Source organism: Monodon monoceros, unplaced genomic scaffold (assembly GCF_005190385.1).
Source record: "Monodon monoceros isolate NGI ecotype Baffin Bay Population unplaced genomic scaffold, NGI_Narwhal_1 Super_Scaffold_15, whole genome shotgun sequence".
In the NCBI taxonomy this organism is placed as follows: Eukaryota; Metazoa; Chordata; class Mammalia; order Artiodactyla; family Monodontidae; genus Monodon; species Monodon monoceros.
The window spans coordinates 54,135,771-54,163,146 of record NW_021703771.1 but is presented as its reverse complement, the minus strand read 5'-3'; the positions used below and the strand labels follow the sequence as shown (position 1 = coordinate 54,163,146).

Sequence of the window (27,376 nt, the reverse complement as noted above, 5' to 3'; positions counted from 1 at the left end):
GTTAGCTATTGAAACAAACCAATTTGAAACAAAACAAAATTCCTTTATGATTTTGGTGTTGGTTGGAAACCAGAGGAGCATGACATCAGATGTTAACAGTTTGTACTTATTATTTTGAGGAATATTTCACTATTTCATACATCCATGGTCCATAAAAAAGTAATTAGCTATCTAATTAGCGTTCTATAAATTAGGATGATAATTTTTGTTCACAGGTTGTAATTAATTAGATATTTTAACTACTGATCCTGAGTATGCATACATTTTTCTATGACTCATTTTTGGAATTAGCAATTATTCATATTTTCCAAGTATGAGTTCAGTATGTTGATATTTCCTTGCCTAAAATGTGATATTATTCAAAACTCAGTGAAAAATAAGTTGCATTGTGCTTCCAGACATTAGATTTCACATCATACAAAAGTAAAAGGGATATCTCATTTTAAAATGTATGTTTTGCATTGAGATATAAAATGTAATTGGACTCTGTTCATAAACTATTTCCTAAATCTGATCTCTTGCAAAAAATAAGAAAAGCAGGCTTTTCCAGCAGAAACAACAAATAAACAAAACAAGCCTTTACAAGATATATTTTTCAATTATGGCAGCTTGGGCTCACAGAGGCTAGAGTTATGACCGGGTGGTGTATACACAGTATAAACACAAGAGTTCAGTAATTAGGTTTGAGTTAATTTTAAAGTTTCACTGGCCTGATGTATAATCAAGCAAAAGGTCATTACCCACACTGGTACATTTCACACAGAACCTCAGCAGCTAGAAATGGAAATGGACATGTCTTTACTTAAGCTTGCACAAATCAATCCCAGAAAGCCTTCATATGAGTACTGGATTCTTTTTCTATTCATTTCAGAGCCAGTTTACTCACAAAAAAAGTTTTCTAGCAAACAAAAGAAATCAGAAAAAAAATTAGTTAAAATATTATTAGCATTATGCTAGACATGCCTCTCTAGTCTAAAACAGATGGAGTAAAACTTTGGTTACACTTTCTCACTTAAATGTTTTTTGCCATAAATAGTATTGGACAGGGATTACCCTATAGAAGAGTACAAGCTTCTAGATTTTGAGCTTTTTTTTTTGGAAGAAGATCATTTGCATCTGTTGTTTTGTCAGCCTAGCACTCGTTTCTACACAGAACTGCTACTCAAAGTGGCTCACGTGTCCCTTGGCTTCAATAGTGAGCATGTGACTGAGGCAGACCAATCACAGTACTCCATTTCCTCTGCCACGGTGATGGGTTCAAGGGTAGACATGTGAGCCAAGCTGGGTCAATTTTCACCTTCCACGAGATTGGATGAATGGACTCTGAAGGAGAGAGTGCACTATCCTTTTGGACCAAGAGCAGCGTGGATATAGATTTAGGGCTTCCCAGAGCCAGCTTTCCCTGCGAGTAGAGACAGACCCACTGTAGCAGGGGAGAACAAGGCCAATAAACAGACACAGAGGCAGGATGACTTGAAATGGCAAGAAAGAGAGAGGAGAGAAGATGGAGCCAATGATATTGTTCGAGCACTTAGAGCAAACTGTGTCTTCAGCAAATAGTTTACTTTTTGCTTAGGGTAATTTGAAATCTGTCTTTTCAAATATCCTGATGAATACACAGAAGGTAACAGTGACCTTGGTGAAAAAGGACTGTCAATGAAAGATAAACACTCAGATATTGTTTTTCTGTTAAAATAATAATTACATACATTTGCAAATAATTTTTTAGAAAAACTGAAAAACAGTAAGAAAAATGATAGAAAAGCATTTCCAATTTAGGACATGAGGAATGGGGTGCTTTAACCAAAAGGAAAAGGGAACTGAATAGAAAATTAAATGGAAAGTGAAGTACCTGGGGAAGAGAGCAGAAACTTAGTGGAATAACAAGTTTTGAAGAATTTCTCATTTACACCCATTTTGTACATGTTAATGTACACTGATGCCAGCCACTGTGCCGAAAACTTTATGCTTGGATTTGTCCATTAGTACAAAAATATACCACATTCTATTTGGGGTCTGCTTTGACAGCAATGTACAAGAATTAAACCATTAGAGTGGTCTTTCCCTTTCCTGATGCTAAAAATGATACGGTTTTAATGTAAACAAGTTTGAGGATGTTTCTGTTTCAATGAGGTCAGGGAATTTAATTGTAACCTGGCTGTATTTGCTTGGTCACACCTCTTGGGAGGCCTGTGGCCGAGGTAACCAGTCTTTTCTGTCAGGCTGTAACAATCTACAAAGTTAGTCTGTAACACTTCTATGAAGAAGTTACTGGAGTAGATAAAAAGAGAATAAGATAATGATCTATGGAAAGAATAATTCTTTTGTGCCTTCAAATGTGGGGTGTCTTCTTTGCCAAAGAGGTTTCAGCAACACCAGCAGTTTCAAGGAGTGACTGTGTTAGGGAGGTGGGAAGGAGGACAGGAGCATGAAAGGAGGAAGTGTCTTTTTTGGTGGAGAAATGTTTACTTTGTAATTAGCAAAGGACAAGAAGGCCCTTTTGGAAACTATACTTGGGGGTCCAGAATTTAAATTTATGCTGATGCTCTCTGAGGCTCTCTCTAGGGAACCCTCCTAATTGGCAGGGATCTCAGTTGGCTAGAACAGGCTGCACATGAAGCCAGGGTCTCAGGGTCATTTCTCCAAAGGGCCTGTTAACTCAGCTCTGTTCCACAGCCACAAGCTGTACCTTTAACCCTACTTAGCCATCTCACAAAAACACATTAGCATATCAACATGGTGGTCACAGAAAAATAGATTTGCCTTGAGACCAAAACAAAAAGTAGGCAGAGATATTTCATTTTTGCCAGCATAAACAAATGTCTTTGTAAATGTGTTAGCAAACTAATGAAACTGCAGCTACCGACAGAAAAAAATCACAAAGATGAAAACTGTCCACACAAGCATATGCTACAAGTGAGCTGATCATCGATTGTCTTTACTTTGTGGACCAACATAAACCATGACACCAATATCTAGATTCATGATGGCAGGGACTTTTGTCTTTCTTGTCCATTGCCATATCTTCAGTACCTAAAAGTGCCTAGCACATAGCTGGTGCTTTAATAAACATGTGTTGAGTGTATGAAGGTATCCTGGCCTGGCCTTTTATTTATTCTTCCTATTCTGCCCTTTACAAACTGGAAAATGCAATAGAAATAATCTCCTATATACCATCTCCTGCATCAAACACTGAGTGTTTTTACAAAGGAAGAGACACTACATTAGATAGGAACAGAATGTTGAATAAACAGCAATCACACTCATCTAATTGCAAACAAGAGAAAGACCTCTGGTAGATGGAGAAAATGGTTACAATTCTCCACTCATCCCTGTATGTGCATGCCAAGTTGCAAAGTAACTATGGGACTTCTCCCCCAAGAGGTGAAATCTATTTCAACTTTTGAATCAGGACTGGCCTTGTAACTTGCATAGAATAACAGAACATGGTGGGAGTAAAATTGTGCCAGTTCTGAGCCCAAACTCAAGAGGAACTGCTTCTTCTCTCCCTCTTAGAACCTTGTAGAACCCCCTAGCCACCTTGAGGATGATAGAAACAGCAGTTTCCTCCGTCCTCAGCCAGTCCACCACATTAGGGAGCCAGCCAGAACTGCACAGTGGATCCCAGCCCATATTACCCACCTACATTTATTGTTAAATAAATGGTGGTTGTTTTAAGCCTGTATGTTTGGGGGTAATTTCTTAGTTATGCAGCAAAAGCTAACTTGAAACAACTTCACCCCGATGCACAGGAGCTAAACAATGGCAAGATCGTTGTTTGGTTGGGGGCTGAAGAATGCTTTGTTTACTACAGCTACTACTCTATTCAACAGACTGACCAGTGTGTGTTATGTTACACATACCAATGGGTTGAAAAGCATTAGATATTTATAAAAATCACAAAAAGGGGGCTTCCCTGGTCGTGCAGTGGTTGAGAGTCCGCCTGCCGATGCAGGGGACACAGGTTCGTGCCCCGGTCCGGGAAGATCCCACATGCCGTGGAGCGGCTGGGCCGGTGAGCCATGGCCGCTGAGCCTGCGCGTCTGGAGCCTGTGCTCCACAATGGGAGAGGCCACAACAGTGAGAGGCCCGTGTACCGCAAAAAAAAAAAAAAAAAAATCACAAAAAGGAAATCTCAGAAAGTATAAGCATTTGCAAGAATAATTTATTATAAAAATTGTTTTAGAATAGAGATGCTGCAGTATACACACCAACACAGCACAGAAACCTAAAAATGATTTTTCTATCACCAAAGCAAGGTAGGGACTACAAAGCTAATAACAACACTTAAGTATTTTCCCACTGTGAATAAAGCCCATCGTGAATTTTGACGACTATGAATGTCCCCAAAATCTTAGAGAGCCTACGAAAATGGAATGGTATGAACTTGGTATTGATTATAAAAAGATAAAAACTGCTGGTTGAATTATAAAAAATAGTATAGTACCTGGGATTGCAAAACATGAAATAAAAGGCTTCTTATTTTCTGCAGAACTTTTTCATTAACACTGAGAAATTTAAGAACATACAATGTAATTGTCAAATGTGCTCAAGGCAAGAAACCTAGTAACTGTCATTTTACTTTTTTCAAAATCTATCTAGGTGCTGGATGTGATCCTTCAGCTCCATTATTACAGAGGGAAGTAAACTGTGCATATACAAACAATCTTAGCGTGGTCTTCAACCCACAAACCTGGGCAACAGAGAATGCTTGCAAAGATCCTGCCACTGTAATGTCAATGTCAGAGGAATCAATGAAAGAAATTGGAGCCTGTCACAGAGGTGATAACACCCTTTTAACTATGTGGATAATAAATCCGGACACATAGCGGTGAAATTTGCAAGCTGATTTGATGCTTCAAAGATTAAGCTGTAATTGGTGGGAAAGAAACAAAGAAGAGTAAGAGTTGAGTAATATGGCAAAGGAGAAAATATGTAATCAAATAAATCAGTGCATAGGTCATGAGTGAGCATAACTGAAAAGGACCCAAAGATGAACCATGTTTTTATGAGGATCTTCAGAGGTTAGGAGTGCCTCCATCCTTCAAAAACAATAGCATACCTGTATTAATATTAAAAGCCTAATATTTAAATTAAGTTGTGGCGTATACAAACTGTAATGTTTTCATCAGTAACAATGGTATTCTAGGTCTAGTTCTAGTATTTACAAAATTCAGAGAGATAAAATTTTGGAGTATTAGGTTGAACCCTATGAAACTGCTTATATTTGACCATTTATAATCAACAAAAATGGCAGTTTCATATGGTTTAACCGAGTAGATAGGAGTGTATTAAAAAACAAGAGATGACTGTAGCCACATAATTTGTCTCAGTGGAGAGAGAGCTAAATAGTGATTAAACAAATGACAGCCCTCTCCATTGGGGACATTAAATGAAAAACTGGGCTTAGCCTTTAAGAGAAAGTCCATACATTTGTATTAAGGAACATTGCTCAGAGTGAAAGGCATTATTTATTTGCAATAGACTACCTTTCTTGGAGGTTTTAAACATAGCTAAATATTTTCGTGTGGTACTGGAATATTTGAAATTCAAATAATATTAATTTTTAATAAAATTGATTATTACCTTTGTAATGATTGGGGGGCAAAAATTTCCCCTCTGTTTCACCAAATTGTTCTTGTTACCAAAGGTCTGCACAATGTGTAGCCTTCCATTGGTGGCAATGAAAGGTTTTCACTGGTCCTTCCCAGAATCAAAACAAAAAACCCATTTGGGTAAGGACTAACATGGCCTCAAAGAGAGATTGTTGAGTTTATACCAGGGTTTCTCATCTTTGGCACTACTGGCAGATAATTTTTGATGTGCGAGGCTGTCCTGTGCGTTGTAAAATATTTAGCAGCCTCTCCCCACTAGATGCCTGTAGCATCCCCCTCCTCCAAGTGTGACAATGAGAAGTGTGCCCTGGGGAGCAAAATCATGCCTGGTTGAAAACCACAGTCTTTAATGCCACTCTTATCTCAGCTCTGTACTTTGTCGAATTTTCTCTGACCTGTGTTAAAGGGCTAGTGTACTGATTGGGTGTAGGGAAAGAGCAGAAAGCTCCCATCCTCCAGTGCTTAAACAGGATGAGTGTCTGTAGGCCAGCTGGTCCTCCTGCATGAGGTGATGGTGGTGAGAGGCCATCATCAAAATTCTCCAAGCCAGTTGGCATCCTACAATTTGAGCTAATGACTCCTTCTATTTGGATTTTGAGAACTGTTCTGAAAATCTTGGCTAAATGTCTCGTTTTGAATTTGACTGAAGCTTTAATATGAATCCTTCCTGTATAAAACTCAACTCTTCATCACTGGAGTAGTTGTTATAAAGATTTTAAGAAGTTAGCTAAAAGACAGAGGTGCAAACCTGGGAACAAAGTGGACTCATCTTTTATTTGTTTCCTTTTTTAAAAACAAATTTTACTGTAACTTTAAATATAGTGCTCATGATAAATATAATGCATATTTATAATACTGGTATTTGAAAACATGATTAATAGCAATTTGTAAGTTAACATATAACACTTTTCTTCTATGTAAAACCTAGTAGAATTTTACAACTGTACTTTTAATTTTGGGAAGGCACATAAGGTGACCTTCAGTATGTTCAAATAATGCAGTAATTCCCACACTTGTTTCTTCCCTGGAAATGTCTCTGGACATTTTATTTATTTATATTTTAATGGATTCTTTTTCTCCTTCTCTGCTAGGAAGGATGCTATTTCTTCTTTACACCAAGAAAGTAGACCCTGCCCCATTTCTTCCATGACTCTGTTCTTCTCTCTCCTTTCTATCCCAAGATCATGTACTACATGTAATTAATTAGGATCTTATTCATGCAATTCACCAAATAACAAAATTTCTTTCATTCTTTGTGAATTGCCTCAAAACCCATTACCTACAGGAAATTCTCTTCAGTTAATTAAAGGAATGTACAAATGAATGAGAAACATTTTGGTGATCTTCCTTTCTTTGCACCCTGCCTTCTGACCCAAACAAAAAAAATCACTCTTTTGCATCAAAGGCGGACAAATATATGCTCCCCTGTTCTGTTTCACTTCCCCTTATCTAAAATGGTTACAAGCAATATATCAAAAGAGTTAGTAAGTATGAATTGGCAGCCATTAAAAGTGCATTTTCTCCTTGTTTACTTCTATTTACAATATATTGTTTTAAGGCATATGTGATACTAGTATATATGTTAGCCTTCATAATCTCTTAAAATAAACGTTATATATCTTTGACATTTAAGATATATAACTCAGTTGAGATAGGCTCAAGCTAGAAACTACTGCATTGGTAATAACTTCTTATTAAAGCTAGTAATTGATGGAGAATTTAAGATATTAAAAGGCAGCATGCCAGGTAAAGGGCTATAATCCTAAATGTGCAAACAAGTAGTACATCAGATAAAAGTTTAGATTTGGGGCTACAGAAATGACATTTATCTCCTCAGATTAACTTACTATAACTATTCTAAGCATGAGAAGAATATTAGTAAAGAAAAATGTGTGTATGTGTAAGATTTTGCAACCAATTTTTCATATATATATGAAAATTTCATATATATAAATATGCATCTCACAACTAGAATAATCCATTCTGTTACTAAAAACTAGTTCCTCCTATTCAGCTTCTTCTTTGTGTACATTTTAGAAAGTCATTTCTGGATCTTATCATTCTTCCCTGGAGACCTTGCCTTTGGCAATTACAACACAGCAGAAAAATTCCTGAACACATGCTCCATACCTTTTCCAAATATGAATTATCTACTTCTGTCTATTGTTAACCTCTTGGGCAGGGAAGATAGATGTAAGTTTAAATTCAAGATTTTCAGGCTAAATTTTTTTTTAAAAAACCTTATCTTTTAGCTTTCTCATCTGAAAATGCTCAGCCATGAATCTAAATGATGTTATTTTATGAATCTACAATCATTTAGGTGCAGTTCAAGTAATAGCTATTCTAGTGGTAGGAGAAATCATGTCTTCATCACTTTATTGTGTTTATATTTATCACTACTGTATAGCTCTGAGATATACAATATAAACAAGAAGACTCTGGGTAGTGTTATTATTTTGATGTGATATTTGATACAGTGGCATATCCAGGGGTCAAAATTACTTTTCTATTTGGTTTCTTCATATTCAAATAGATATTTTTTTGATATTTGAGTTACCATTAAGAGGAGTTAAGAAAACTAATAGGTTAGAGAAGTAAGGAATGAAGGGAGAAGTGGTTACCTTCCTATCTTAAATTTCTAGGCTACTTGAGAAATTATTTTTGACAGACATATAAAAAGATGAATGAAAATTAAATAAAAATGGAACTAAATCTTGAATTTAATTATACATGTAATCCACATTTCCTACTTAGTAGTCTATGGATTATCAAATTTGAAAAAGAATAAAGCACCTAAAATTTTCTAGTTGTGTAACATTTTCTTTGTAAACATAAAATGCCAATGTATCCTACTCAGAGGAGAAGAAACAAGGACCAGAAAGAAATTTTTAAGTCAAGCTTATGTTACAGGTTACTATTTTAAACTTCTTATGGCATTACTTATCTTAGTTGTTGCTAGTTTAAAAACTAACATTTTCAATGTTAATGTTTAAGTCAGTGCTAGCAAAATATATTAGAAGACCACATCCTCAAATAAAAGAAAAAAATGTAATTAGTATCATAATTTACTTTTTCTATTGGATGAGATTTTCTTCGCTTATATTTTAAAAGCAAAGTATACTAAATACTGATTGGTAATGTAGAATCTTTGTGGAAAGAATAATATGAACAAGGACCACCTGTAAGTCATTAAATTTTAAGAAAATTTAGTAAACATAAGTAAACGTACGGCTATGGGAGCTTACCAACAAGTAGAGTGATGAAATATTTTATTTCCAAATCCAACCTTTAAAATCTAAGATGTTTTAAATTAATTGGTAACAAATGCCAGAAAGACCTTTTTCACTAGCCAACTTTCATTCCTTAAACCTAATTTTAATCAAAACCTCTTATAAATTTACAAAAACTTGAAGTTCCCTTAAAATAATCCATGTATTCAAAAAGTTTATCACATTAACTACTTGATTACTAATGGCAACGACATGCTGTATCCATCCTGATGATGGTCAGTTTGGTCTTTCAGTACAGTGAAAGACACTGCAAAGTACGGGGGACCCAAGTCCTTTCTTGTATGAGCAAAGTTCAAGTTTTCACAGCACCCTCTTCTGTGTTTCCATCGAAATTTTCCACACACCAAACCTCCCTTACTATGTGATATTGTGATTATCTGCTTAAACATCTCAACCTTTCACTGAACTCTGAGTATAACTTCAGGATAGGGATGGTACGCTATTCAGTTGTGAATCCCCAGGGCTTAGCACTATGTGTGGCCATAAAATAAAAATTCAATAAAATGATGTTGAATGAATGAATGAATGAAATAAACAAAGGAATTTCAACTACAGAGTCAGCCAAGCTGCAATTAATTGACACGATCATTTATAGACTCACCAATAGCTACATAACATATTTGTAGGCAGTGGTGCTGAGGATTAGCGAGAAAGATGGAAAAATTATATTTTAAAAGTCAACAACTGCAGATCTTCTATATGGAAGTTTAATCACCTTAAAGCATCAGATTAAATGATATATTTTTCCTTGGCACTCATACGACTTCAGAACAGCCCTTACACAGAGTTATTTAATATTGATTTGGTAGGTTCTATAATCTGATGTATGAAATTACTGTAATATGAAAAAAAATCTGGGGATAAAATGTCACGAATGCTTGTATTATACTTATGAAATATGTAACCTTTAAAATATGTTTAGCTACAAAAGCTTAACACCTAAGTGCACTACTTTGGTTTGTAGGCAATGAAGAAAGGAGTAAGCTGATGGCTGGTATTCACCATGTTCATGTACCAAATGTTATTATTAGACCTTGTGTTTCTGAGGCTTCCCTTAGTTTTCCAGGTACTAGGAAGGTAGATGATAGGAAAGATAATGGACCAAAAGGAAGATATAGGCATATATTATATGCTTATAATGCAGCCCCCTTCCCTAAGATTCAATTAGCACACTTTTGTGTAGTTTAAAGTTCTGATATCAAGCTCCATTTTAAAAAATTACCACATCGATATTCTGTAATTTACAGCCAACATATTCTTTGTTTGGTACACATTTTAGGGTTTTCAGACATGAGTGATAATAATAAATGTTTCCTAAGAAATAAAGTGAAATTTGCATCAAATCATGAAGATTCAGACAAGCACATGTTAGTATGATTGTACCTCGTTCTCCCTTCTGACACTTCTTTCTCTGCACTGTACACTTTCTTGTCTCACTGGTGGGGGGACACAGGTTACCCTTTGCTGATGGATGCTGTATTATTTCTCGGACCCGTGTTTCAGTCCCTCTTTTGAAGCCACATGTTTTTCCTTTTTTCGTGCATGGACTCCAAGGACTCCATTCACTGGCCTCACAGTGCACTGAAACAGAACACCAGAAACAGCCTCAGTTCGCTCACACATAGTTTCACAATTGTTAAATAAACAAGAAGGCATGCTTCCATCAATACTTGCCCAAATTCTGAGCAGCAATCCTGCAGAACAAAGTTGGGCAAGATGACTTAAAGATAAAACAAAGAGAAAGTGAAAGCAGGAATAGAATGTTTTCCACTTTTTGGTCCTCATATTATCAGGTAAACTCACTCTTGCATTGGGTTTACTTTTCACTGTAGATTTGATTAACCCAGGCATGAATATAATTATTCACAACTGACCAATGCTTTACAATTTCTAGAGCACTGCTACAATTATTGATGGATCCTGACCATAACTTGATAGGTTAGTCATTATTACATACTCGAGAATTGATTCTCAAAGTTTAGTGTGCAACAGAATCACCTGCAGGGAGGACTTGCTAAAACAAAGAATGCTGGACCTCTCCCCACCCAGAGTTTCCAATTCAGTTGCCTGCGGTGGGGCCTGGGAATTTGCATTTCTAATGATACACGTGATGCACATTTGCAGGTACTGAGAACACACTTTGAGAACTTCTGTGCTAGAGAATGATTAAGCAAAAAATGAATTCAGGTGCTTGGCCTACAACTCAGTGCTTTTTCTACTTCATGTGCCTTTTCTTGAGTACTTAAATATTGTCATTTATTCATGGGTGTAGATCAGGCATAGCAGTATCTGTTTTAAGTGAATTCTGGGTCAATTTCAGCTGATAAACTGCTTCTAGAATTCACCTGACAGGCTGACTTTTAGGATGAACTGATACACTTTTTCTAAAACTTCTTTTGTAGATGTTTCCCTTTTTCTGTGTGTATCAATCTTTTCAATTTTGGCTTTACAAGGTATTATACAGATTTTTGCACTTCTAATAAAAATAAACACCTGCAAGATGATATTATTATATTTATGTTCATAAAATTTCCTGACTTACAAAGGAAACGGTTTGCAACAGTAACTCTTTCAGATGATATGACTCTCTTTCCACAAAAACAAATTCCCAGTAACCTTGCTGCCTTCTGATTTAACGAATCCTTACTTTAGAGCAGAATACTATTTTTCATACAACCTCAAGAAATATAACCTAAATGTTTCAGAAATTTAAAACCATTCACAATACGTTTGTTTTCACATGCTTTTTCAGTCACTTTCAGGTATCTGAATGCAACACAGAGTTGAATGGAAATGATTAGATAAGTGAATTTAAGTTTCTATGAACTTAAATGAACTTTACTGAACCACTTTCAAAGGAGTCTTCATGTTCAGTTGGTTAAAGAACAGAGCAACCAAATCGCTTAATGATATCATAATCTCTTGCCAGTTAAGGTCATATCTCTGATCCCAATATTAGTCATTAAAAAGTAGGGGAGCTTTGCACATACAAATAAAAACACCTCCAAGAAAGCAAATGGAAAAATAAAAATCCAAGTTTGTGAGCTGTAACTTTGTCCAGTATTCATTTAATGCCAGAACTACATGGACTAAATTAGAAAAAAATTACGTGATGTGGAAATCACCCAAACTTTTGTGATTTTCATAAAAGCAAAGGTGGTCTAGGCAAATGTACACCTAGACTTAAGAAAAACAGATTTAAAAAATTACAACATAGGTAGCTATGAGTCTTTAGTCAGATGATGAATGGTTCTAAAAATGAAATTTTAGTGCCAATCTTAGATTATTCCATTGAAGGAGGAAAAATATTCACAACTAGCAAGTTCAGATATAAAGAGCTCTAATAAGATGGAATAGTTAAAAGGCCTTGAGAGGAGAAGAAATTTTCTTAGCTAAATACTTTCAAATGAACCTTTAATGTTAGTATCCAAAAAATATTTTTGGAAAGAATGGAAACTTTGTTGATCATGTAAAGACAACAAATAGGTTGATTTAAGTAGTATTCAGGTCATTAAATGAACAATATAGATCTGGGGCACTATTTGGTTAAGAGGTAATTAAGAAAAAAACAGAACTGCTCAACAGAAACTGCATTTCTTCTATCCTCTGTATTAAGAACAATCTTAACATTGGAACATTTAACTGTTCACTAATGAAACAAGTGTCTCAAAAAATGTTGTTAGCTCCTTGTCCCTGGAAGTGGTCATGGTGTGGTTGATCGTCAGCCTGGAATGCTGTAAAAGGGATTCTTGAACTGGAAGGAAAGTTGAATTGGATATTTCACCAGTAATTGGTCTTACAACATTATTCATTTGTTCTCATTCTTGCTGCCTGACTGCATGGTTCCAGAGAGAACATAGCAAGGCCATGTTCTTTGCTACTCACTCTTTGGAGCTAGATATCTTCCCTCTGTGACTAGTTGAACAGCACCAACACTCCAAGAAGAGCAATGAGGATGGCAGAATGACAGTGCAGAAAGGAAGCAAATTTCTGGAGCACAAAGTGGAAGAAATACATTCTCCTATAAAATTGGATTCAGTCGACATTTTTGCTTAATTTGACTTGCAAACCATGAGGAGTGGGTATGTTGTGACATAAATCTTTTACCCTAGCTCTGTATGAAGGTGGTGTTTTCTCTGTTTATGACATGTTCTCTCAATTTAAAATCTGGGTAAGAAACAAGTCATGCAGTATAGATTTTAGCAAAGGGAGAGACACATTCTTCAACCTCTGCCGTAGAGAGCTAGAGTAGAGGTACTAATTATAGCACTGACAATAACTCACGTTGTGTCCTTGGGATCACCATTTCAGCTCTCTGGGTCCTAGGTTTCATATTTGTTAAAGGAACAGCCTTTAATGGTCCTCTGTGATCATCAAGCAAGTCATCATTTTTTGTGAAATTCTAAGGCAATCCCACAGGCATCCACACAAGTGCTTGTAGGCCAGATACCACGTGATGGGAGACATCCCTTACGCAGCAAGCAACAAGAGCCAGCTGGGAACTAAAGTTGTTGATTTGCCTATTCCTATGTCCTAGGTCATCTGTTCAATGAGCCTGATTCACTAAATGGCTTTTAGATTGCTAACCCCTATTCTAAAATATATAAATTTCTTAAACGTAATTGTGTTAACCAAACAGTCTTTGTCTAAATAGTATTATAAATTACCAGGAAGCCTTAATAGCTAATCCAACAGTGCCAGGTGTTAAATGCTCTCTGATAGGAAAGCATTAACACATTTAAATAAATGGACTTTGAAGGACTGATGCTACACCTTCAACAACTAAGAAAATCTAAACATTCGCCCCTTTCCTGGGTAGAGCAATATCACAGACTTTCCGCAACTTATCCTGAATTTCGGTCCTTGAATATTTTCAGAACTGTTTCCTATTTTCTCCACAGTTTGGAAGTTATCACCTCTAATCATCAGCCCTCAGGACCTACAGAGAGATGAACTTGAAGTGCTTTCTCATGTACCTTTTACCCTATTTCTAAGTTATTTTTCTGTGTTTTTATTGACTAGAGGAAAAAATAAGACTGAACCAAATTGAGCCATGAGCTGTTTCAGGAAAGTTGTTTTCCAGATGCTTCTGAGATTATCTTTAAAATATCATCCATTTGTTTCCTTCTCACAAAAACTTTGTTTAGAAATAAATGTCTCATGTGGACCTGAAATGGTTAAACCACCACTTTAGAGTTATTTCTCCAGTACTTAAGATTCTAATGGATCTGTCTGTGGGGAGCCCAGGGGTGTCCTGGAGACTATCTTGCACTGAATCAAGGGGACAATTGTGTGCATTTGCCAACAGCACTGCAGTATCAAAAGGTTCTTGAAGCTCTTGCCCAGGGGATTCTGAGATTTAGTATGCTGTTTCCCCATTTGGTTTAGCATCTGCTCCCCAACTGTTCACCAAGCTCGTAGCTGTAGTAGCTGCACACCATTTAAAACAGGGAAAATATAGCCTGACAGTGATCCGTTATTAGGCAAACAACTTGTCTGAGGAACCTCTCCTCCAGGAAACTCAGCCTGCAATTAATCAGGCCCTGGGACTGTGTCCTTCTGTCAGTCTAAGTCCAAAATCCTCTCCTTGTGTCTGAATACCTGTGCAAGCAGGGTGTTTCAGCAAAGCAGTGTGAGAGAAAAAAGTGAGATTTTTTTTAACCATATCAGATCCAGTTCTCGAAGTCTTTGATCCATCTACTGAGTATTAAAGGGCTGTATCCAGAGAATATGTTTCCTCCTTTTGGAAAATAAGTTTGGTCATTGGTTGACATTAGATCTAGGTGGAAACTCTTAACCTAAGGTGGAAATTTAGTTCAAGATCAAATTTGTGTGTGTGTGTGTATGTGTGTGTGTATATATATATATATATATATATATATATATATATAGAAGTGTGCATGTATACATATAAATTACTATAAGTAAAAATTCATTAGATAATGATACAAAATAAATCTGTAATGATCACAATAGTTGAAACAGTTATCGATGGTCCCTAAGAAATAACGGTGCACGCACAGGGTGTTAAATTTACTGTGATACACGCTGAGTAAGGCCCATTAGGATGGTATCTTTGTAAAGAAGGAGGGAGCAAGCCTCTTAGAGGTGGTCCCTCAGGCTCTTGTGAGAGAGCACTTTGAGCAGCGTTTCCATGGAGACTGACATTATCATCTCTGGTGTTTCTCATCCCTCCTAAGTCTTAGAGCTCCTCCTCACCAATACTGACGCACTCCATGGTATGGTTATTGGCTTCCAACCCTTCTGGGCAATTGTCAAGGCACTTTCCAAGGTGTAAGTAAAATCCACTTTTACACTTTGTGCAGAAATTTTTGTTGAAACAGGTATCACAGTCAGCTTTGCATTCTGAAACCAAAAAAAGAAAAGAGAAATATGCTTCCATTAGCGTCAGTTAACTATTTATTGTTGGTCCAGTTCTGTATGCTTACAACACAGGCACATGCAACTTGTATGTCAAACAAACACTTAGGCTCAAAATTATTTTGCCAAACCAAATTATTTTGCCAAACCAAATCCATAGTCATTTAGTTGAGGTACACCAGTCATTGATTTCAAAATTATTGTATTTATTGCCTTATGAAAAAAATTTTGCTTATAAGACCAAGTGTCTATTTATATTAAATGATAGTGAAAATGTTTCATTAGAACTTTAATGAAATGTACTAGTATATTGCCTTTGTGCTGCTCTTGAGGTCTATTTTTTAATTTAACAAGTATTTGATTGCCTACTGTCTGCCAAGCCCTATTCTAGGTACATTGACAGCAGCATACAAAAGAGAGATAAGGCCCATACCTCACAAAGTTTACATTCTAGGAGGGGAGATACAATAAACAATAATGATAGTTGATCCTTACATGGTGATTACTGTATGTCATACACTGCTACAAGTATTTTACAATATTGTCATTTAAACCTTACAATAACCCAGTGAGGTAGGCCCTATTATGATTCTCATTTTACAGAGAAGGAAACTGATTCAGAAAGGTTAGGTAATTAGCTCAGGACCACAGAGCAGAGTGGTCTTTGAAACTAAGCAGTCTACTTCCAGAGTGATAAGTGCTCTGGAAAAAATAACGACAAAAACAAAAGGTAGGAAAAAGATATAAAAAGTGACTGATGAGGGGAAGAGGTTGATTATTTTGGACAAGACGGTCATGGAGTGCCTCTGTGAGAAGGTGACATCTGAGCAGAATCTTGAATGAAAGGAGAGAGCCCGCCAAGCAAAGGTGTGGGCAAAGAGTTTTCCAAACTGCCAGGACGGTGAGCGTACAACAGTCATTTCAAAAGCCTTGAAGTGGGAAAATCTTGCAAGAAGGCCGGTGAGGTTAGTGCAAAGTGGTTGAGGGGCAGTCGTAGGAGCTGAGTACGCAGAGGAAGGCAGGGCCGCATGTGATGTATGCTAGAGGAGCGATATTTCCTAATTTACATTTCGAAAGGTTACTGGGTCTACAGTGTGGAGAGTAAACTTTCAGTCCAGATGAGATGTGATCTGAGAGTGTTTCCAACATTTAATTCCAACCGATAAATAAATGTTTCAGTTGCTGTACTGGAATCCTTCTTGAAGAGAAAATAGCTGAATTACTTCTTTCAATCATTAAATACTTGGATTTTGTGATGGTGGTGGGAATTCAGGTGGCACTGGTGCTTGTGGTACCTTTCTACAGGTTCAATGAATGATAACCACGTCCTCAGTTTTTGTTTTTATGATGAAAAAAACACCCCTCAAAATTGGAGTATTTTTTATAGTGGTGAAAATCTTCCTGCCCTGAGGGCTGAATTCAAGTATGGTTTAGCCTAAGTGTCAGGTAAATATTATTATTTACTTAACATTGAATATTACAAATATGGCTAGAGGCCTTTTCAAATTTGGAAAGTTCCCCAAGGATGAGATAAAAACATAACTTTGTGTAGACACTTACTTGTACACTTATTTATATCTGGATAACGAGTTCCATAATATCCACTTGGACATGAAGAGAGACACACTCCAATCTGCTTCATGCCAATTCTTTCCAGAACAAAAAATAGTTTGGGCTTACATGACAAACATCCATTGTAATCTGAACATGTTGCACAGCCTCCTTGGCAGCCTTGACTGACGTTAGGATGCACTAGGGGGACAAACGTAGAAAGACAAAAATGAAAGTTAAATCACAGATACAGAAGTTCAATGACATTCTCTGGGCAGGATACACGTTTTCTTTTATTAGCTTTCAACTTGGTGGTAATGGGTGAATAAGTTGGGAATTTTTCCCTCTTTTCTGTGATCTGGTATTTCCCTTTAATACATACATATATTGTTTTAATTTCAAAGTTCTAAAAATTTGAGCATTTGAAAAATAAGAATATATTGCCCCAAAATATTTATAGATAGTATATACCTAGTGGAAGTATTCTCACTGAACTAGCACCCTGGCAGATTAGAGACGGGTATTTTGTGCTCACTCATTGAAATCAACACGTATTAGTTTTGCTTTTCATTTATGTGGTGGATGTCTCTAATGTCTTCAAATAAGGATGACAACATAGACTGGGGCTTAATCTGAGTAATGACACTAATTTTTAAGATATCTTTTTCAACTCTGGTCTATTACAGAACACCATTTCACTCTCTGATTCAAAGCAAACTGATTCTGCAACTATGTAGCTATTCAGCACCTCACTCCCTGCCAACGCTTTCCTGAAACATTTCTTCTCACATGAGTTTAATATTTATCAGTTCAAATTGATATAATGGTGAAAATGTGATTTATCTTATCAGTAGTTCCACGTGGATCATATGTAAGTATTTATAATAATATTTACTATAAGTTATGTTCAATATTTGATCTTTGGGGAGAGAAGTCTTATAGTTTTTGTGCCCTCATCTTTCATTTACTTAAGTGAAATATATATTTGGTGAGGACATGACCAGTCCGTTCTAAGGGCTACTACTACACATATCCCTGAGAATCCCAAGGTTTCTAAGAGTCACCCATATGTGTGGTGAGAATATTCATTAGCAAGTCTGAACAAATACAAACATTTGGAAGATTCATGTTTACTTGAGATCTTCACAACTTTAAACCTTTTTTTATGACTATTAACTGGTCATAGACACCTATGTGTGAGCTCATGGAAAATTGCTGACTGATGTACATCTCTCATGTAGCTGGTGTTTGGGATGATTTCTTCTCCTAAGGTATTCTCTATTCATATACAATATTAATAGCTCTATGGTCCCTTCAGGAATTCTGAAGGGAATAATCCTGACCCTATGAGAAGCAAGGCTGAGGCACAAGAGTGCAAAGGCATCCCCGTGTTTCTCTGACTACTGTTGGTGCGGGGAGGGACCTTGCAATGACTAAGTCTATCTTCACAGTGATGTCTGATTATTGCTAAGTTCTTTACTGCAAAAACAAATCCCACCAGGCTTAGTTAGAAGGGGTATCCATAAGCCCGATCAGCCTTCCCACAGGGGCGCACGGGTTAGCTGCAGAAAGGTCATTTGGTTGACCAGCATTCTCTGCCTGGAGGAAACCATCCCTGAATCAGCCACAGGAACCACAAGCAGCTCATTCTCATTCCAAGACGTTTTGTAAATAAACTGAGGAAATGTGTGGGGGAAGGGAAGTCTGCTCTTCCTGTACATGCTCCTCTGCGGGGTGGGGCGGACATCTAAAGTGGCACAGAAGGTTTAGACATTACAGGACCTGGGGGACTTGTAAGTGAATACTGCCTTCCAAGGAACAGGGTCATTTTTCATGCCAGGAACTCCAGCATTGGAGACTTACAGAAAATGTGTACATATTTTAATCTGGGAAAGACCCTAAAAAAGAAAGGGGTGAAGAGAGTTCCATGTGTTCGGAATCTAATCGACCCATTTCAAAAAGTGAGAGGTGTAGGTCAAAACCTGTAAAACCTTTTCATAAGAATTACTGATGGAAAACGGGACCTCAGTTTGAAAGAAAATCACTCCAAGCTCAGGAAAGTAAGTGACTGAATTTAAATGAAGATGGACTGGATTGACCCACATCAATCTATCTCATCTCTGAAACGCAATTGCTCAAAGGAACACAATTGTAAGTTTAAGCCCCTTGAAACTTTTGTCAATTATAACTTTAAATTGATCAGTTATGAAAATAAATATGACTTACATATTCTGAGCCTCAAAAACTGATATATCTTGAAATAAATTTTATTTAAAAATTTGGGTTTTGAATGTCTGGAAACTTCTGCCAGAGAGACCTCTGTATGGGTCCCAGGATTAGTAACAATTTTGCCCCAAATTATGAGATGTGCCAAAGTATCTTGCTTAACTCCCTCTTTAAAACTTTTCCTGATGAACTGTAGCACATTCAACTCACACATGGTACTACAATCACTCTTTTTTCCCCATATTTTGCCTTTTTAGACAAAAGTTTTGACAAAACAGAGTGTGGAAAAATTAAAGAAGATATAATTGTCCTAACTGGCAAAGAAAATTTCTGTTTGTTTTTAATCAGGGAATTTTGAATATGGGCACGTACAAATAATGGCGAACTTTACTTCTTCTGGAAGGGTTAAGTGTTATGCTGTGGGCAGTAAGAAAAATTGAGACTATGAAGCTCAGATTCTATGATTCTAGATTCTTTTACAGTTGAGTAGCATGACATTTTGCTTTCTTGAACCCTGTACAAGAATCACTCAAATTATGCAGTTGGTATGACACAACTAGATACAAATTTCCCAAACTTCATCTTAAGGCAAGAGTTTTTACTTTTTATATGGAAACCACAGAAAACTTTGGTCTGGATTGACTGTAACAGCCCTTTCAGTCTTAAAATCTTATAATTCTAAGAGAGAAAATAGAATTCTACTTTGTCATGCTACTTCTTTTTCCCCCACTCTAGTTATACCTTCATTTTCTATTTCTGAATCACTTTTTTTGCAAACAATGTTCTGTACTACTATTTTATATGAGCATTGGAGGGGTTGGTGGTGGGGAGGTTTCACAGAATATCTAACGTTTGAACTTAATCTTAGAAAATGTGTTGAAGTTATGAGCATGTAAGTGGCCATGATGGGGCTGGAAGCAGGAACACCACAATTACCCCATCAAGGAGACTGGCACGCGTTCCATACAACTTATGCTTAAGTAGTGGTGAATGGAGGTATGAGGCACATCAAGAAAATTGGAAGCACAGGATAGATCTAGATTATGAAACCCCTTGTGGGCTCTGCCAAAGAAATTATTCTGTAGATTTGGAGGACTTCAATCTGGTGAGTGATACGATCCCACCTGTATCAGAAAGGCAATTTCCCTGGCAGCACGGCAGGCATGGAAGCTAGGAGAAGACTAATGTAAGGATCAAGGTAAAAAGACTGATGAGGGCTTCCCTGGTGGCGCAGTGGTTGAGAGTCCGCCTGCCGATACAGGGGACACGGGTTCGTGCCCCGGTCCGGGAAGATCCCGCGTGCCGCGGAGCGGCTGGGCCCGTGAGCCATGGCCGCTGAGCCTGCGCGTCCGGAGCCTGTGCTCCGCAACGGGAGAGGCCACAACAGTGAGAGGCCCGCGTACAGCAAAAAAAAAAAAAAAAAAAAAAAAGACTGATGAGAGCTTAAAATATAGCAGAGACAGTGCAATGTGGTGAGAGAGGGATGCATATTCCAAGGATATTTAGGAGGTGGACTCAATCAAATATGCTGACCAACAGAATGTGGACTGAATAAGAAAGAGGATTTGTGTTTTATGTCTGGCCAGTGAAGAGAAAGGAAAGGGACGGCTGAATAAAAGCCGCAGTTGAAGGGCTGTGGCAAGGTACATAGAATAAGAAGGTCTACAAATATAAACGTGGTTTGGGATCACTGATTTTGCAGATTTTGTGAACTGTCCAAAAAGTGATGCTTAGTAGATGGAGCTTAATTTCGTGATGGTTGCTAGAGATGTACGTGAGAGTCTTTTAATTAGAGATCTTGAAAGGGTGAGGTGCCGAAGATGCCAGAAGAAGGAATTGTAGTCCAAATAAGGAAAATATATATTATCAGCTAATTTTAGTAATACTCCGTGTTTCTATACCACTTTTGCTTTCAATTTTTACCACTTTTTGCATGCATCTCATAGAAAGCTAAATTAACCGTGGAAACTGCTGTCAGTAAGGGTAGAAGCTGTCACAATTATTTAATTTGGAACCCCAAACTAGGACTCAAAGAAATGCTGTAAACTGCTGGACAAACAGTGAACTTAGATCAAAGGTTAGAACCTAGATCTTTGATATCTGGTACCAATCTGTTTATATATAAGTAAACTCTAGGTGTGTAACATGGGTATATATAAAGTGAATAAATGGGCAGAATTCATGGGAACTTTAAATTGGGAACTTCTGATTACAAATGCTTCAAATACATGGTCAAATTTGTATATCTTTTCCTAAAATTGGGAAAGAGGAAAGTATCTTTTCTTAATTTGTATACGAAAGTTAAATGTGAAGAGTATACCTTAATGCATAACTTAAACCAATTTTCAGTGTCTGAATTGTCGATACTCCCTGTGTAAGTGACTTCAATTTCTCTAGCTGTTAGGCAAGTCTTCCTACTATTTCTGTTTGGATCTTGTGATGTGTAACTGAGGCAACTGTTCCTAAAGGCTATTGTCATGATAGTTAATTCAACTTTTTTGATAAAAGGTGCAGAACATAGAGTTTTAAATGGTGCTAGAGCATTTGGAAAATACACAATCTTTGTTATTTTCAATGTTTATGATATACCAAACCAACTGCAGCATTGGAATCTAAGTTCTGTTTCTGTAACAATTTAAGTGTAAACTTCAAGGATTTCCCTTACTTTAATCCCTTTCTACAGCCCAACTGCAAATATTAACATCTACTGTAAATTGCTATGCAGAAGAAATCCATTATTGCATGCTGCCAATTATCTCTGAGAGTCATTTATCTGTGGCTAGAGAATTTCCAGAAGTACAAAATTTAACAGACTTTAGGTTTATAATAGGTTCGACTAAGTTCAAAGGAAGTGCTAAACACATGAAGGTAACATTGATTTTATAATTCAGATAATCAAAAGTTAATAAATTAACCAATTTGATAAATTTATTTTTAACCAATGAAACATACAGATTCTCCCTAAAGCATTCTTATCTTTACAACATTCACTGTCTGCTCTTCTCCATGTAGTGGCCTTAGGAGACAGGGTAGGGAGAAGAGACAGGTGAAATTCTATAATCAAAGTTACTTTTACATCTGTCCTTTCATCCATGTCCTCTCCTTTTACAAGGACGTTCGCATTGACTGGAAGCTTCTCGAAGGCAGAAATATAGTCGATCTAGATAATTTCTTCGTAATTTTCCGGATAATTCTAAGCTTCTACACAGGGTAGCTGCTTACTGAATAGGTCCTCATTAGAGGTGTTTTTTTTTTCCCCCCCTTTGGCCATACAGCATGCAAGCTCTTAGTTCCCCGGCTAGGGATTGAACCCGCACCCCGTGCAGGGGAAGCGTGGAGTCTCAACCACTGGACTGCCAGGGAAGTCCCTTCATTAAAGAGTGTTTGATTATTGAATGGATGAAAGCAATAAATATAAAATATAAGCCATTTATTTGTGTTTTTTAAAAAAAAAACGATGTTAAAGCAGTAAATATTTAACGGAAAGTACCTATAATTGACTTTAGTGAACTGCATCTATGAACACATAGTAAAGAAACCAAGTTTAAATCACATACATTTTGAGGATGCTTAATTATGAAATAAATCATTCAAAATAACATAATGAAAGCTTTTCTAGGTGCCATTTACTTCAGTTATCCATTCACCTGGTGAAAATGGAAACTTTTTTCTTGCCTAAGTAAGGACAGCACATTTCTATCAGATCTTGGGACTTGATTGTTATAAAATCATTTTTAAGTTTAATGTAATCTTTTGGTCATGGAAAGAGATGTTTCATGTTTCCTTTGGAATGTTTGGCAATATTCACTTTAAGAAAAATCTAATGTTAAAAACTTGAATAACTTGGCAGTCTCTTTCAAATTCTATTGAATCAACCCCAGAAAATATTGAGAGTCAATGTTTCTTATTTGTTCATAGGTTAAAGCTTTTAGGGCAGAACTGACAATGGCTAAGATCTCTAGAACCATCTGGGCAACTTGGGAGTATTAGGTATAGACAGCAAAATATCAAAAGCTGCTTAAATAAATATAATCGCTTACTGGTATACAATACTCCTTTACATTCTTAAACAATGATACCTGGATGAACAGAGGTCTATCATAGTCCTCGATTATTATTTTTGACTAATAATTTGTTAAAAGAGGAACATGTTTATATATATACATATATAGATTTTGCTACTTTTGAAGTACTGTGTATCATCCGATGATTTTAATGTCTTCATATACCAATGTTTTAATCATTAAATGAATTAAAATTCACCTACGCTATTTAAATATATAAATGTATGCACACGTGTGTGTGTGTGTGTGTGTGTGCGTGCCTGTATTAGACACATGACACCCACACATTCTATTTGGTCTTTTGTCAGATCAATAGCACAGACATGGACTGACCTGAAGCAGTTAAAATCATTGAGTCTGCCACATCTTTTGTCCCAGTGAATCAACTTCTGATACTCTGAAAGTTTGTGCCCAGACCAATGGGTTCACAAAATTCCTAATAGTCTCGGAGAGGAATGTATTCACCAGCTGCTGAATGCAGCCCAGTTAGGGCTCCACCATTATTATGTGGGAAACACACTGTTTTTAATGGAAACTGTTTCTTTGAAAACTTGGAAAATCTTTCTTTTTCTCTTACTGAATGATAATTTCCTGAAGGGAGTCTAATATTTATATTCTATAAATACTTTAAAATAAAACCACGCAATAAAACAGACCTAACATTGAGTAGCAATTAGCTAGACTTTCCACTAAAATCAAGCCAGCTCAAAATATTAAGAACATGGCTAGCAAATGATGGCAGATATAGAATTCCCGAAATCTAAGATATGATGAATATTTGGAACTAGATGCCAAGTTGGTGGACAATGGCTGTGCTTTTTCTATGCACAGGTTATAGCATCAGAGCTAGAAGTGAAAGATGAAAGTGGGTTGCATTGTGTGTATATATATATATATGTATATTATATATATAATATTATATATAGTATATATATTATATGTAATATATATTTAATATACATACATTATATATATTATACACACATATATACACATATATATGTGTGTACATATATATGTGTGTGTATATATATATATATATATATATATATATATAGTGGAGACTAGTATTAAGGTTTTTAACAAAAATTTCTGATAACTACTATGTGCCCAACACAACACATGGTGCAGAAATTGTAGGAATGAATAAGACATCTGGTTCCCGATCTCATGCCGTTAATCAGCTAATAAGCAAGTAAACAAAAAATTAAATGATTAAAGATTGTGATGAGTGTTGTGCGGGAAATAAAGAGGTGGGTAAAGCAGAGAATAACTCTGGGAAGTTATTTTAAATATGCTGGCCAAGAAAGGCCCCTTTAAGAAATTTACCCTTTAGCTGAGACCTGGAGGGCGAGAAGGACTCGGCCATGAAAACCTGAGGGAGAGCACCCCAGGTGCAGCATCAGCCAGTGCACAGACTGTGGGAGGGACCAGGGCATGAGGAACAGCACAAGGGACACCAGTGAGGCTGCAGTGCTGTGACTGGTATGAGATGAGGTTAGAAAAGGAGGTTAAAGCCAGATCCTACAGACCCTTTTCGACCAAAGTAAATAGCTGGGATTATCTACCAAGTACCTTCAGACTCTGCATTGGTAAGCAGATATTAGAGGGAAAGGAAAGAACACATTTTTGCCTGATTTAGTTATTCACTTTAATTTTTGTTAATTTTATGGGTCATGGAACAGAACCAGCATGTTGTATTCCACAAAAACATGTTTTCCTATTAATTTTTATATTAGAGGATAATGTTCTAACTAGACATAAATTGGGAATTTACATTCAGATTGCAATCTTGGAAGAGACTGTACATTGATCTACCTGTACTTTGCTCTTGGGAACATATTATTTCTCTTTTGTTCCTCCCACCTCCCTCTAGCAGTAATTTTAGTTTGTTTTGGGGTTTTAAATTTTCATTCTCTTGTACTGGAGTGGTGTGTGGAGGGGGAGGGGGCGTTGGTGGTGGTGAGAAGAAACAGGAAAGTTATGAAATATGTAAGACGTCATAAGAATAAATAAAAAGAGTAAAACATTTTGCAATCTTGAATATAATCCTTTTGTATTTTTCTGAATTCTTGCCATTAGTGACGCCTACTGACAGTCTAAATAAGTTAGAGCAACAGCATTATAGTTTTCACTTATAACCTTCCTTTTAGAATCTCACTATTATGGGTTTTTTTCCATTAAATGACTTAAATAACCTAAGGGCTAATTCCAAAGTTGATTCTTCAAAAGTAGTGAAAACCATATTAGTTTTCCTATGAGCTACCAGATAGCTATAGTTGACACTACTGCTGAAACTGCAACAAAAAGCATTTGTAGAACCAAAAATAGTGGGTATTTTTCCTAACTACAAGTAGAAAATCTATCATGAAGTACTCTGCTACGGGCGTAAAATGTAAGGTACTGAATCAGCATCTCCAGCTGTTGCTAATTGGGGGGGGAAAGCTTCCCCTTCTCCAAGTGGCCATGTTCCCAAGTGGAGGTGAATAGAGGATAAGAGGCCGTGGACAGGGGTAATGGAGACCCAGATTCTGTAGGGAGCCAGGACCTGTTGATGAGTTAGTGGGTGGTAATAACAGCGTTTTTCATGAGACAGATCCAACAGTGTTCATCCAACAGTGGGAATCATTATGTGCTCCAGTCTGGCTGAGAGAGCCATTCTGTTTTTATTTTTTTTAAGGAGAGAATTAATTAGAAATCAACATAAACAGAAAATGTGATAGTTTAATGGTAATGAATCTGCATGGGTATGATTCTATGACTACTGAGTTCATATTCTTGAATGAAACAAACTTCAGTTTGTGCTAAAAACAAGCTCCACTTGGTTATATTCTGAATAAACCTAAATCTTCTCACCACATAGCATGCTAAAGTAGCATATCTGATGGCTGAAGTCTTAGCATAAGCAAACAGCAGGCAAGGGACTTGTGATATTTTAACAGGCACAAGATGTACAAATAGTGGGTATACCATTAAATAAATCCAGCTTTATGTGTGACATCTAAAGTCCTGAGCAGAAAAAAATAAGTGGATTTTTCTCCTAGATTCACAAAATTGCTGACAGAACAGAAGGAGCTGAAATGCACCTTTGTGAGTATGATTCATTTTTGTATTTATGTGCATGATTCACTGTGGTACCCCCTCATTCAGAAATGGGCCTTGCATGTTTCCTAGAGGAGAACAGGAACTGGGCGGTGGAGAACTGGCTTTGGACTCAAACAGAGTGCTGGCGTTTACTAACTGAAAAACCAGAAGGTACCTCTTCATCTAAACAATTAAGTTTTCTAACATCCAGACACTGGGCTAGTTGGTGAACATCCAAAGATGAAAAAAACCAATAATCTGTGTCGAAGAGTTCACAAATAAGAGTCTGATTATTTATTTAGACAATAGTTGCGTAACCTCTTTGAGCCTAAGCTTCCTCATCGGCAACCCGAAAATATCTACTTGATAGACACTGGGGGGATTAAGCGAGACCCCGTGTAAGCACCTAGCACTCTTACAGGCACTCGTTACAAATCAGTAAGCGTAAGACATTTTGTTTCACTCAAGAAGTACCAAACACGTCCTTGTACTATTTCCACTCTTATTCAAGGCAGCTGGAAGCTTTAGTCCATAATAACTACTCAAGAGCCTCCAAGCAAGGAGACAGGAGAGAGGACAGATGATGAAGCTTCTTTCTAACAGATTTGGGGAACCTCGAGGAACCCAGGATTCACGAACAGTCACAGAGAGGGGCTACATTTTAAGGACTTGCAGACACAGCTTTTAATGGGTATCAATGGTGGTCTCAAACAACATTCTGAGCAAGAAGTCCTCTGGGACTCTAGCAACACGCTGACGACAAGAAACTGCTTAAACAGACTGAAGGAGGTCAGGCATGCCATGGAAATGGTACTAGAATGGTATAGAGAACGTGAAGGTCTATGCCTGTGGTTCTCAAACTTTACTGTATATGAAAACGACCTGGAGTACTTGTTAATAATGCAGACGCATAGGTTTTACTCCAAAAGATTTTGATTTGGGAATGAAGAGGTGGGCCTAGGTAGCTACATTTATAAGAAGCACCCCAGGTGAATGTGATGCAGGTGATACAAATACCACACGCTCAGTGTCACATCATGGCCATCCTCACAACTAAATATTTATTCAGTGATTACTGGAAATTCTCTAGCAGGGACTGAGAGACAAAACGCGGTCCCTGGCTCAAGAATTCTACAATACAGTTAGTAGAATAGTCTGTTTATAT

At 36.9% G+C, this 27,376-nt stretch overlaps 1 protein-coding gene across 1 annotated transcript in view; it reads right to left on the bottom strand.

Annotated features, from left to right (window-relative positions):
• The window catches only part of RSPO3 (R-spondin 3), a 75,912-nt gene that overhangs the window by 27,039 nt on the left and 21,497 nt on the right, over nucleotides 1-27,376 (bottom strand). Inside the window, exons 2-4 of the mRNA XM_029223931.1 lie at nucleotides 16,847-17,038; nucleotides 15,125-15,271; nucleotides 10,289-10,486 (exon numbers count right to left, since the gene is read on the bottom strand). Coding sequence (XP_029079764.1) covers nucleotides 10,289-10,486; nucleotides 15,125-15,271; nucleotides 16,847-17,038 — 537 coding nt within the window. The remainder of the gene's footprint in view (nucleotides 1-10,288; nucleotides 10,487-15,124; nucleotides 15,272-16,846; nucleotides 17,039-27,376) is intronic.